The sequence below is a fragment of the Bos mutus genome, chromosome 8 (assembly GCF_027580195.1).
Source record: "Bos mutus isolate GX-2022 chromosome 8, NWIPB_WYAK_1.1, whole genome shotgun sequence".
Lineage (NCBI taxonomy): Eukaryota > Metazoa > Chordata > Mammalia > Artiodactyla > Bovidae > Bos > Bos mutus.
Genome location: NC_091624.1, coordinates 45,978,251 through 45,990,825, shown reverse-complemented (window position 1 = coordinate 45,990,825; position 12,575 = coordinate 45,978,251). Strand labels below are relative to the sequence as shown.

At 47.2% G+C, this 12,575-nt stretch overlaps 1 protein-coding gene across 8 annotated transcripts in view; it reads left to right on the top strand.

Annotated features, from left to right (window-relative positions):
• Window positions 1-8,575, top strand: part of SLC25A37 (solute carrier family 25 member 37) — a 47,556-nt gene extending 38,981 nt beyond the window's left edge. For 5 of the 8 annotated variants that reach the window (XM_005899027.3, XM_070375536.1, XM_070375537.1 and 2 more), the window contains 3 exons: window positions 1,400-1,628; window positions 3,821-3,877; window positions 5,722-8,575. In XM_005899027.3, the coding sequence (XP_005899089.1) occupies window positions 1,400-1,628; window positions 3,821-3,877; window positions 5,722-6,242 (807 nt within the window). In that variant the 3' untranslated portion in view covers window positions 6,243-8,575. Of the gene's footprint in view, window positions 1-1,399; window positions 1,629-1,700; window positions 3,062-3,820; window positions 3,878-5,721 lie in introns of those variants that run through there. The other 3 variants (XM_070375540.1, XM_070375539.1, XM_070375538.1) reach the window with 3 other exon arrangements.
• The last annotated feature ends 4,000 nt before the right edge of the window (window positions 8,576-12,575 follow it).

Below are 12,575 nucleotides of genomic sequence, written 5' to 3'. Positions count from 1 at the left end.
TGTTAATCTCATCTATAAAATGTTGCTTCACAGCAGCATGTTTGACTGTAGTTGGAGCCAGCCTGAGTACTATGACCTTGTCAGGTTGTTGACATATAAGATTAACCATCACACCTACTCAAGTGCCTGGGGGGTATGATGGGGATGACAGAAATGGGGAAGGCTGGTCTCTGCCTCCAGGAGGCAAGACTACACTTAGGAAAAAATTAACACATTATTGACCAGTGTGATGTGAGAGAGAGTTGGTTCACATGATTGTGGAGACTGGCAAGTACAAAATCAGTGGGACAGGCCAGCTGGGGACTCAGGGAGGAGTTGATGTTAAAACATGTATTAACTCCACAGGCATTAGTTTTTGCAAGAATCCCCCGGTCTTTAATGTGTTAAGAACATGACCATATATTTCAGTGCTAACTTGTAATGACGAAATGTAAAAAGTATTTAGAGGAGATGAGGGGGCGAGGGATGGAGGATTCCATGGAGATTTATGGTTGAGGCTGAGCAGGAACTTTAACAGCACAGAGGACTCAGATAAGTGAGGACACAGAAGTCTTGAGAACCAAGTGGGAACCCTTGGATAATAATAATACTTCTATTTGACTAGGTCTCTGAGTTTATCGCCACCTTCCCTGGTGGCTCAGATGGTAAAGCATCTGCCCACAATGCAGGGGACCAGGGTTCAATCCCTGAATCTCTCCAGGAAGATCCCCTGGAGAAGGAAATGACTACCCACTCCAGTATTCTTATCTGGGAAATCCCATGGACAGAGGAGCCTGGTGGGCTACAGTCCATGGAGTTGCAAAGAGTTGGACATGACCAAGCGACTAACAGCGCTGAATTTCTTAAGAGTTTTCAGACCCATTGTTTCATTTGATGCTTGCAGCAACCTTGATTTTTTTCGTTGAGGCTCCCAAGGCCCAGAGAGGTTAAGGGATTCATCAGAAGTCACACAGCTTGCCTGGAGGAGGGCGTGGCAACCCACTCTAGTATTCTTGCCTGGAGAATCCTGTGGACAGAGGAGCCTGGTGGGCTATAGTCCATGAGGTCACAAAGAGTTGGACACAACTGAAGTAACTTGGCATGCACGCACTCACACAGCTTGCCAGTGTCTGGGCACGTCTTTCTACTCCAAATCCTGCCCCTCATCGTTTATTTGCTTTGTTGGGTATAATGAAATCCATGTGAGTGTGTGTATGTGGGTGTGTGTGAGTGCATGTGTATGTGTGTGTAGGGATAGAAGATTACTCCAGGAAGGAGAAGAATAAAAGTTATCTTCACTCAGAAACCCTGTGAAACTATAAAAAACGACTTCTTTTTCTCTCCCTTTCTCCCTAGATCTTCCTTTCCCTGTTGACCAGCTTCATTAATCCCTCTCTCTCCTTTTGTCGCCCTCCCCCAGACACGAATGCAGAGTCTGAATCCAGATCCCAAAGCCCATTACACAAGTGTCTACGGAGCCCTCAAGAAAATCATACGAACTGAAGGCTTCTGGAGACCCTTGAGAGGCCTCAACGTGATGATGATGGGCGCGGGGCCAGCCCACGCCATGTACTTTGCCTGCTACGAAAACATGAAAAGGACTTTAAATGCCGTTTTCCACCACCAGGGGAACAGCCACCTAGCCAACGGTATTTGCAAGCGTTTGTCTGGAGTTAGAAAGGTCTCTCCTTCAACAGACCCTTCCCCAGGGTTCTCCTCCCTGTGACCCAGCTGCCTGACGCCTCATCTCCGCCACGCTTGCTTACGAACCAAGGACTTATGTGTGTGCACACACACTCAGACATACGCGCACACACCCACACAGACACACACACACGCACGCGCGCTTTTTTTTTTCTTTCCCCTCCTTCGCTTTCTGAAGCCTGGGGAGAATCAGTGACAGAGGTGTTTCATTGTTGAGTGGGTTTTGCCTTTTTGCTTTTTTTTTTTTAACATTCAAAAGCAATTAATGATCAGATCTAGGGGAAAAAAAAACACCCTGAATAGGAACAAAACTTTTGAATGCTGGATTCCCAAAAAAAAAGTTATGTGGACAGCTTCTTTGAGACTATTTAAAAACTGACCCAACAGGTCTCTACAGCATCAAGATCTAACTAAGCTTTACAAGGTCAAGAAGTTTTATGGCTGACGAAGGATTTGCTCCTGCGCAAAGGACCTTTCCCTCCTAAACTTCGAGGGATCTGGGAATTTCACCCCCAGTCTCTTCCGTTTGTTGCATCTCTCTGCAAGCAAGGGCTGAAATAGTTTTATTTTGTTCTGAGGGAGCCAGGCGGGCGGTGGGGTGGAAGGGGGAGTGAGTTGGCCACAGGCAACTGTTACGTAGGCTTGGCTTAGTGGGTTCGGCTCCTGTGGGTTTGGTTCTGGTTGGTTTCTGTTTAGGTCTGGAGTGCAACTCTGGCTGGTGGCACCAGGAGTCTTTAACAAATTTATTTTTCAGCAGTGGAGAGGTAGATGTAACTGGCAGAGCAACTTTTTTTTAGTACCTTCTCCAAAACATCCTTCCCATCAGCAAACGTTGGTAAAAATGACTCCATCTGGCTGGTTGGCAGACATTTATTTTGCTTTTTAAAAATTGGCCCCTACTTCCCCATTTGTCCAAACGGTCACCAAGATCTCCAGTCTTGGTGTCTCCAAGTTCATGGTCTCAGGACCCCGCTTTTGCTAAAACTGCCTCTTTAGCTCCTTGGCGCCTGGACCCCTTGGAGGCGAGTTTATGTTTATGTCAAGGTCTGCCTAGCGCAGTTACCACTTCACTGTGGTGTGCTCTGGTTGCATTCTGATCTTTCTACAGATGATCCTACGTGTGTGTGGAGGAGGGAGGGGGTTACATAAGCATTTCTGAAGCTTTAGCCTGTGTCCTTCATTTCTCCCACTTTCCAGCGGTTGTCTTGATTATTGGGCAGTGTGACCTACAGAGAGAGGAAACCCAGAGTCAAAAGCAAAATTCCAGGCCGGAATCTGGCTTTTGAAGCCAGGCCAGAGGAGACCTGGGCTTGGTTGTCCCTGAGACATGAGACATGGCCGTCCCTGAGACATGTCATCGCTTTGCAAACTAACCCGGGTAATCTGCCATCGGCAGGTCTTCTGAGCCTTTTCCCCTTGGCCATTTGCTTAAAAAAAAAAAAAAAAACCACAAACCTGGATTTCACTAAGTAATTTTCTTAAAACTGTCTCTTTTTTTCCCCCTCCTGTGTGTATGTTATTGTTGTTTAATTGGTAAATCATGTCCCACTCTGGGGCCCTATGGACTGTAGCTTACCAGTCTCCTCTTTCCATGGGATTCTCCAGGCAAGAATACTGGAGTGGGTTGCTATTTCCTCCTCTAGGGGATATTCTCAACCCAGGGATCGAACCGACGTCTCCTGCATTGCAGGTGGATTCTTTACCACTGAGCCACCTGGGAAGCCCCTCTGCTTGTATACATGATATCTCCTTCGATTGCCCCAATTTAAGGGCAGAGTGAGTTAATCTATAGACAAAGGCCAGGGATGAGAAAGAATTAAAATTTCAGCGGTAGAAAAAGCCACCAAAGTGTGGTTTCCGTTAACATCCCATGTTGGCAGGTCTAGCCTTTTCCTAGGGAAAATGAGGGTTTCTGCCGAATTGAAATGTGTGTAACGGTGTCTGTTACCTTCCCCATTTTTATCCAGGATTTTCCATGTTGCTTTAGGATTTCAGGAGTTGGTGCTCACCAGGGTGGACGGGTAATGAGTTTTGCTTCTTGGAAAGCCAGGTCCAGGGTTCTGTCTGACTTTACGTTCCAGGAACTTCCTGAGAAGCCCCGGTCCCAGAGGGTAATTTTCTGGAGTTTGTTTTACAGGGATAGCTGGGAGCATGGCCACCCTGCTTCACGACGCAGTCATGAATCCAGCAGAAGGTAATGTTTCATGGTCCCAGGGAGAGGCAGCAGGGCCTGTGCAGAGGGGCAGGAGCAGAAGTGGGGGGCGGGGCAGCAAGTTGGGCAAGGGGACTCCTGGCCCCAGTCAGAAGATGCAGGAGAATTCTTGACCATGTTCTCAAAGGCCTTGAGAAGGGATGTGAGCATTTAAGCTCTGGGATTCCTGTTCACTTAAACAGAGCTTCTCAGGGTGGGATCCATGGACCAGTAGCATCTGTGCCTCCTGGGAGCATGTTAAAATGCTGATTCACAGATCCCACTCCAGACCTACTAAGTCAGTAGACCTGCTTAACAGGTTCTCCTGGTGGTTTTTTTATATGCTGTTGTACTACTCTGAAACCTGTGTGTGCTCACACGTGCACACACACAAACACACACCCTCCTGGCCCTTGTTCACTGTTACCAAGCGTAGACAGATTTAGAAGAAACTTGTCAGAGGTCATCCATTAGGGGTTATGTTCAATTTCCGTTGTTAAAAGACATTTGAAATTATTACGGAAAACTTCCAACAGGCAGATGTAGGGAGAAGAGTATGGTGAGCCCCTCCCCCCGCCATGCATGCATCATTCTACTTCATAAATTAACATTTGGCCACTTTATTGTAGCTGTCTCTTCTCACTTTACCTTTTTTTTTCCCCTTCGAATTTTGCGAGCATTATAAAACAATTCTTAGCTGTGCAGATGAGTTCTGTTGGCTTTTTCTATAGCCTCATATCCTTAGCGAGCTCGGGTCTGAGTAGGAAGGGGTTTTTGGACCTGGTGCCGAGCATAGTTTCAGCTGGGTTAGTCTCTCTGTAAGATGTTGGCCTCTCTCCTGCTTCCTTTCCTCACCTGAAAACAGTCCCTTGCCAGAAGGGAGAATCAGAGGTTAAAAAGTGCAACATCTTAAGTATTGTAAGTTTGGTTTTGTCTTTTAAGGTTACAATTTATCTGCTCTCAGCTGCCTCCCGTGCCCCATCAGACAGGAAATGTGTTCTGACCTTCCAGGATGTAAGGGGTCAGATGGGGAGGCAGGCTGCTGCTTCCGTGGGTTTAAGGTGATTCAGAGTCAATGACCAGTTAGTTAGCCCATGTCAACTGGGCAAGAGTTTTATTTCAACTTTTTTTTCAGGGGATTAAAAAAAAAAATGAAGTTCAACTCTCTCCTTTTCTCCTTGACATTATATCTTTATTCCTTTAGAATTAAAGCACACTGTATGTGTTTATCTTGCAGTGCTTGGAGACAATTAAAATTCTAAGCCTAAGGGACCACAGTATTTGTCCTTTGAACCACTTTTGTATTAACAAAGCCTGAGTCCTCATTGGAGTTTGTCATCAAACTTGGGCTAACATCATTCGAGTGTCTCTTTCAAGAGCACTGAGACCCGGAAGCTAAAAACGCTGTCAGCGGGGTGGAGACCACTGAGAATAAAAGACAGGCCACGTGTCCAGTAGACATAGTGGGACAGAGGAGGGCAAAGGAGCCAGGAAGCAGGATTGAAATCCCCGGCGTGTGAGATGCCCAAGGCAGCCAGGACCTGGGGGATCAGCTCGGGGAATCTGAAGTGGCTGCCTGGTGTGGGGGCCACCTGAACCGAGTCAGGCAGGAGAAACATCAAGAAAGAGCCACATCCTGGCTCCTGGCACTGGGTCCCGGAGGCATGTGTTGAAACCGGGATGGCCGGGAGCTGGCCCCCTGGCGGTTTCTCGGGCTGGGGCTGGGTGTGTGTGCTAGCTGTCCATGCCCATGTCTAAACTTGCTTGTTTCTCTTTATGGCTTGGCTTCCCATCTCACTCCGACCCGGGGTGGGGCCAAACCCAACCCCCCTGCGGCCCGACCACAGTCGTGAAGCAACGCATGCAGATGTACAACTCGCCGCACCGGTCGGCCCTCAGCTGCATCCGGACAGTGTGGGGGACGGAGGGCTTGGGGGCCTTCTATCGGAGTTACACCACGCAGCTGACCATGAACATTCCCTTCCAGTCCATCCACTTCATCACCTACGAGTTCCTGCAGGAGCAGATCAACCCCTACCGGGGCTACAACCCTCAGTCCCACATCATCTCAGGCGGGCTGGCCGGGGCCCTGGCCGCCGCCGCCACCACCCCCCTGGACGTCTGTAAGACCCTCCTCAACACTCAGGAGAACATGGCCCTCAGCCTGGCCAACATCAGCGGCCGGCTGTCGGGCATGGCCAATGCCTTCCGGACGGTGTACCAGCTCAACGGCCTGCCCGGGTACTTCAAAGGTGTGCAGGCCCGGGTCATCTACCAGATGCCATCCACCGCTATCTCCTGGTCTGTCTATGAGTTCTTCAAGTACTTCCTCACCAAACACAAGCTGGAGAATCGAACTCCCTACTAAAGGAACGGGCTGTGGGAAGCGACGCCGGCGTCTTTGATTGTGCAAAGGCTTTCTTCCTGCCTGCACCCACTCCCCTGCCCTCACACCAAGATTGTTGGGGCACAGGGTTGGCAGGAGGGGCCTTCCGCGTGCCCTGATCCCTTCTTAGAAGGAGGAGAGGACAGGACAGCTGCTTACCCGATGGCCATCCGCTGGGACATACCAGGTGATAGCAGATGAGGGCAAGACCGGCAGGGGAGCGAGAAATTGCTATTTCTCTTCCTCCCCCACCCCGAGAGCGATGTAGCTTTTCCTTCAGTGTAGCATCTCCTCCCCTAGAATCATCCATAGATCACACAGGAGGGAAGAACGTGTGCAGTGACTGAAAACATTAAACAGGAAACAAGAAGTTATGTATATAAAAGTTCCAGTACACAGTATAAAATAGATGGATAATGTTTATCCTTTATTTTTCTATGTAGAAGTTTTTGAATTTGAGTGTGTGCCTGTGTGTGTGTACAAGCAAGTGTTACAGCTGAGAATATAAAGCTGTTTAAAAAAAATAGAGGGGCTGAGTTTTTCCATTAGGTTAAGTCACAGGGTACCAAAGTAGTACATTGCTCCATGTGGCCTAAAATTGTGTTGAGCTCCCCATGAAAGTTCCACTTGAATGTAAAATAATAAGTATAAGGTTTATATTTTGAATTTCTCTTTTCATAGGGGAAAAAGGTACGTTGAAAAAAAATAATACTTTTAGCTACTTTTTTTTTTTAATCCTTATTCAATCAGTCACCGTCATGTGCCTTTTCCCTTTGTCTTTTGCTGGAAATTCCAGGACCAAAGATCTGACCCTGGGGCTTTTCCTCTAGCTGTGAGCTCATCCCCCGCCACACACACACATACTGGGCGGCAAGCATGGCTCATGCTGGAGCACGGTGGCCCCCAGTGGAATTAGGGTGGCTGGTCTTACTAAAACCATTTCCTTCCCTTTGGGTGACGTGAATGTACGCCTCACAGAGCTAGCACTTAGAAGCCCTTGAAATGCCAGTGCTTGTTGGGCAGGCAAATGGAATCAATCCTACCTTGATCCTTGGACTTCATTCTCCATCCACGTTTTAACCCAGGCACTTCAGGTATTCTTGTCTGTGTGTGTGTTGGACTCAGTCCTGATCTGTGTTTCCCTGTTCAGTTTTAGGGATTTTAAGAAACACAGGCAGTGTATCTACGACATTTATCTGTTTCCCCTGCCCATCACGAATGTCTCCCTTAAAAAGCCTCTCGCTGCCCAGGTTCTCCTAGCAGCTGCTGAAAGGACCTGGGCCCTCGTGCACAGTCAGGATGCCTCTTGAACCGTCTTGAACCTCGTGTGGTACATGCCACCTGGGGACATGCCGCCTTGTTTTCTGAAATGGCACATCTGAGCCAGATTATCCCTGGGAGCAAATGCAAGCCTGTTTCCTTCAGCTATGCCTTCCCAGGCCTCTCTTCAAGACCTAGTGGCTTCGCAGTTTTCTTTTAAAATGAGTAGGAAGCAAGTGTGTGTTTTCATTCTGACTCGGCCTGGTCCTGACCTTGACCTTTGGCCCTTCACCTTGGGCAGGGTCCATGTTGTGCATTGTCACCAGGCTCAGACCCAGGTTCCTTGGGGTGTGCTCTCATTCTCAGGAAGAACTCAGATGGTCCTGGGACATCAGCATCTTGAGACCTTGCACACTGTGCCTCCCAGGATGGTTTGCAGGTTATGGACAGCAGAGACCACATCAGACAGCTCCTACACGTGCCCGATGAACAGGGTCTTCTCCTGGGCTGGGAGGTTTGACTGCTGACCTGTCCCCTCTCAGAGGTAGCCCCCACCCCCATCTCTCCAGTGGAAGTCTGTTGCAACAAGCTTCCGTCCCACTCAGGGATGCAAAATGCCCACGGAGATCAAGCTGCTGGGGGAAGTGTTTACGTCTCTCTAAACATACCCCTAAACATACTCTCTGTTAGTGTTAACGTTAGGCAAATGGAAGAAAGACCAGGTCGAATTCTGAAATAATTATTCAGCCTCCCCTCCTTGTCCACTTCATACACCACCGTGCTGCAGAATGTTCCTTATTTCTTAAGGATGAGTGTGCCTGTTGAATACAAATGTACTGCTGCTGCTTAACCTGCGAGATGCATGGTGTATGTTACCGTGCTGGGCCAGTGTCATTTCTTAAATGCCCATCGTAAATACCATGGTGTCTGCCTCTCAAGTCATCACCAACTCTTGGAAGAAGGGGAGAAATGTGTGATTCTGTGTGGGGATGTTTTTGATGTGCTGCTACAGTTGTGACACTGGAGCTATGGAAAATAAAGCCTTGATCTTTGAAGTGTCGTGGGTTCTGTGGTAGGGATGTGGACATGAGAGGGAAGTGGATGGAGAAAAGGAACCTAACTCATGGGATTTGTGCCTCCTGCAGTCTCATGCATTAAGGACCAGGCTCTATGGCTTAGATGGAAAGTACCCTTCAGCCCACTTATCAAAAATGAAGCAGGTGGCCGCCTTGGCCAGCCCAGGGATGGTCAAGTGAGAGGCCCAGGGAATGGCTGGGAGCATCCTTGGGTTTTGCTCAGCTCTGCTGGCAGCTCTTCTATCTTTGTGGGACCACGAGGTTGAGAGGCTGATGGTACCTGCGATGCCCAACCCTCTTGCCTGCTACATTCATGCCTATCTTCTCTGGCTCTCTCTCTTCCTTCTTCCCTTTGGGCGTGTGCTAAGTCATTTCAGTCGTGTCTGACTCTTTGCGACCCTATGTACTGTAGCCCACCAGGTTCCTCTGTCCATGGGATTCTCCAGGCAATAATGCTGGAGTGGATTGCCATGCCCTTCTCTAGGGGATCTTCCCAACCCAGGGATTGATCCTGCGTCTCTTTCGTCTCCTGCATTGCAGGCAGATTCTTTACCAACTGTGCTACCCCTGGGGCTTCTTCTGATTCCTTTCTAAGTCCCACCTCCACCAGGTTCAGCTGCTTTCCCTCTGAGTGCCATCCTAATGTTCATGACAATATTCCAATAGCCATCTAAGGCAATAATTGGACAAGTACTCAAAAATGCCTATCCCAGGCTTGTTCATGAAAGTCAAATCTGGAAGCACACTGGATATCAATGAAGAAGTTAAATGACTGGGGACTTCCCTGATGGTTCCCTGATGGTTAAGACTTCGTTCGCCTTCCAATGCCGGGAGTGCATGCTTGGTCCCTGGTTAGTGAGCTAAGATCCCACATGTCTCATGGCCAAAAAACCAAAAGGTTAAGCAAAAGCAATCTTGTAACAAATTCAATAAACTTTTATAAAGGGAGTTAAATGATTTATAGAGCGCCTGAGCTCTCCAGATATTGTAGTGGGAAGGAAGGAATTTTCGCCAGGGACCCCAGATCAGATACATTGTTTAAAAACTTGGACTTTCCAATACATTAATAAAATTTGAGAATACTTCCAAGCTTAGTGATTTCTCTAGTGAAAGTGTTAGTTGCTCAGTCATGTCCAAGTCTTTGAGATCACATGAACCTTAGAGCCCACTGTCCATGGAATTCTCCAGGCAAGAATACCAGAGTGAGTTGCCATTCCCTTCTCCAGGATCTTCCCGATCCAAAGATCAAACCCAGGTCTCCTGCACTGCAGACAGATTCATTACTCTCTGAGGCACCAGAGAAGCCCAGTCATTTCTCGAGCCTTACCTCCTAAAAGTAACATTTTGGGGACATGTGAGCCCCCTTTTGTGAAGGAGTGGATATGTGATGACTCATCCACGGTTTAGAATTCCATGGTTATCTGTTGACATGGCTTCTTTAAAAGGCTCTTTACTCGTGGTTTTATTTACTGGTGGCAGCCATAATCTTTCACTTTCCATAGCGTGTGGGCCATCCGAGAAGAACTACTAGAGGATATAGGACACAAGTGCCACCTTAGGAAGGACAGTCCAGCCCATGACTGCGGTCCTCTGAAACTCCTATGTGAGAAGAAAAATTATAAATTCGAGATCATAGTGGAGATTTTGGGGTCTCCATCCCAAGGCAGTTGAAGCTTGGGCCTTGCCTTAAAGTTCTTGTGAATTTCTGTTGTCAAGGACTCACTGCTGAAAGCTCGTACTGCAAAGCAGAACGCCCATGAAGCTCAGGGTGATGGATTGTGAATGCTCAGTTCTTTGTCATTGTCACCCTGACCCTTGGTGGCTGTCTTTAAGAGAAGTGCTCACTCAGTCATGTCCGACTCTTTGTGACACCATGGGCTGTAGCCCACCAGGCTCCTCTGTCCATGGGATTTCCTCAGGCAAAAATACTGGAGTGGGTTGCCATTTCCTTCTCCAGGGGATCTTCCTGACCCAAGGATTGAACCTGAGTCTCTTGCATTGCAGGCAGATTCTTTACCACAGAGTCACCTGGGAAACCCCCATACTACACTTGATCTTAGCCAAAAGGTTTTGGGAGCCTTTGTTCTCATCATTTGTGTGTGTGTGTGTGTGTGTGTGAGAGAGAGAGAGAGAGAGAGAGAGAAGATTCTGGCTTCTGCTGAATGTTGAGAATATTCTTTTGAAGGATGCTTCTAGCATTGGTTGACAGGTGACAGATGTATATCTCAACATTCAAGTTTTGAACTTCATGCAATCAGGTGAGTGAAATAGGACAACAAATCCTCTCCCTTTGCCTGATTGAATCTGTATAAAGTTTGGAATAAAATAATGTATACATTTTAATAAAAGTAATTATGGATACCCATATGCCATTATTTCCTGTAGGGCTGGACTTCACAAGGTTTTAATGGATGTTGCTTTATAGTAACTACTTTCAATAACGAGAGTCCATGACAACTGAAATTACCTGGAATTCAAAGCAATGTCCAAACTTCAACTGCCTTGGGTCTAGGACTAAAAGAACATCACCAGTCTGGAAGCTGTTGACACTCAAGTGGTAGCAGCTTCTTTTGGTTCTTCCTGATTTTCTAGCATCTCCAGTGGTCTTATCCATGGTTTAATGTAGATAGCTAGGAAAAACCTAGACAGCAAAATAAAACCAGAGACATCATTTTGCTGTCAAAGGGCCATCTAGTTAAAGCTGTGGTTTTTCCAGTAGTCATGTACGGATGTGACAGTTGGACCATAAAGAAGGCTAAGCAAAGAAGAATTGATGCTTTCGAACTGTGGTGCTAGAGAAGACTCGAGAGTCCCTTGAACTGCAAGATCAAACCAGTCAGTCCTAAAGGAAATCAACCCTATCTTCATTGGAAGGACTGATGTTGAAGCTGAAGCTGTAAAACTTTGGCCACCCAGATGCTAAGAGCTGACTCACTGGAAAAGACCCTGATGCTAGGAAAGATTGAGGGTGGGACGAAAAGGGGACGACAGAGATGGTTGGATGGCATCACCAACTCATGGACGTGAATTTGAACAAACTCCACGAGATAGTCAAGGACAGGAAAGCCTGGTGTGCTGCAGTCCATAGGGTTGCAAAGAGTCAGACACAACTGAGCGACTGAACACAACAAAAAATAAGGAAAGTGTATAGTCAGACTGGTGCCTTAGCTGCTAAAGAATCCACCTGCCAATGTAGGAGACGCAAGAGATGGAGGTCTGATCCACAAGTCAGGCAGATACCCTGGAGAAGGAAATGGCAACCCGTTCCAGTTTTCTTGCCTGGAAAATCCCTTGGACAGAGGAGCCTAGAGGGCTGCAGTCTATGGGGTCACAAAGAGTCAGACATAGCTGAGCACACATGCATGCACACACAGTCTTTAGGCAGGGGCCAGGGGCTTAGGGCCAATTATATGACTCCTCATGTTTTCCCTCAAGCATTTGATAGTAAATTACACACAAAGAGGATCATGATTAATGGTCCTGAGATGACAATCGTACTGGGAACAACAGCCAGGAACAAAGAATGTTCTTGATGGAAATACGGGGCCAAACTCTGAACCTGTTATTCATTGTGGTAGAAAAAGTCCCTTCACACAGCTTGGAACATGGGGTTCTAAGCCTCATGGTGTTCCAGTGAGTGAGGGTTGCCAAAAGCACTCATTCACGGAAGTTCTTGGATGCTTACTCTCACGCTTCACTTGATCCAGCTTCCTATTTTGAAGAGATTATTTTTGCTGATTTGACCTAGGCCAAAAATCTTAGTTTATTGATGCTATCTTGTAGTTCCACCTTGACCTCTGTAATTCTTTCGTCTTTATGATCAGCAAGTTTCTGAAAGCCAAATTTGAAAAGCATGTAATTACCTCATACTGAATACTAATACAAGAATAATTTTTATTGCTGGTAGAATGTAATTTATTTGCTCTGGTTCATTTTAACCATTGAATCATAGCAGATGAGTGCAGTTCAAAGACCTGGA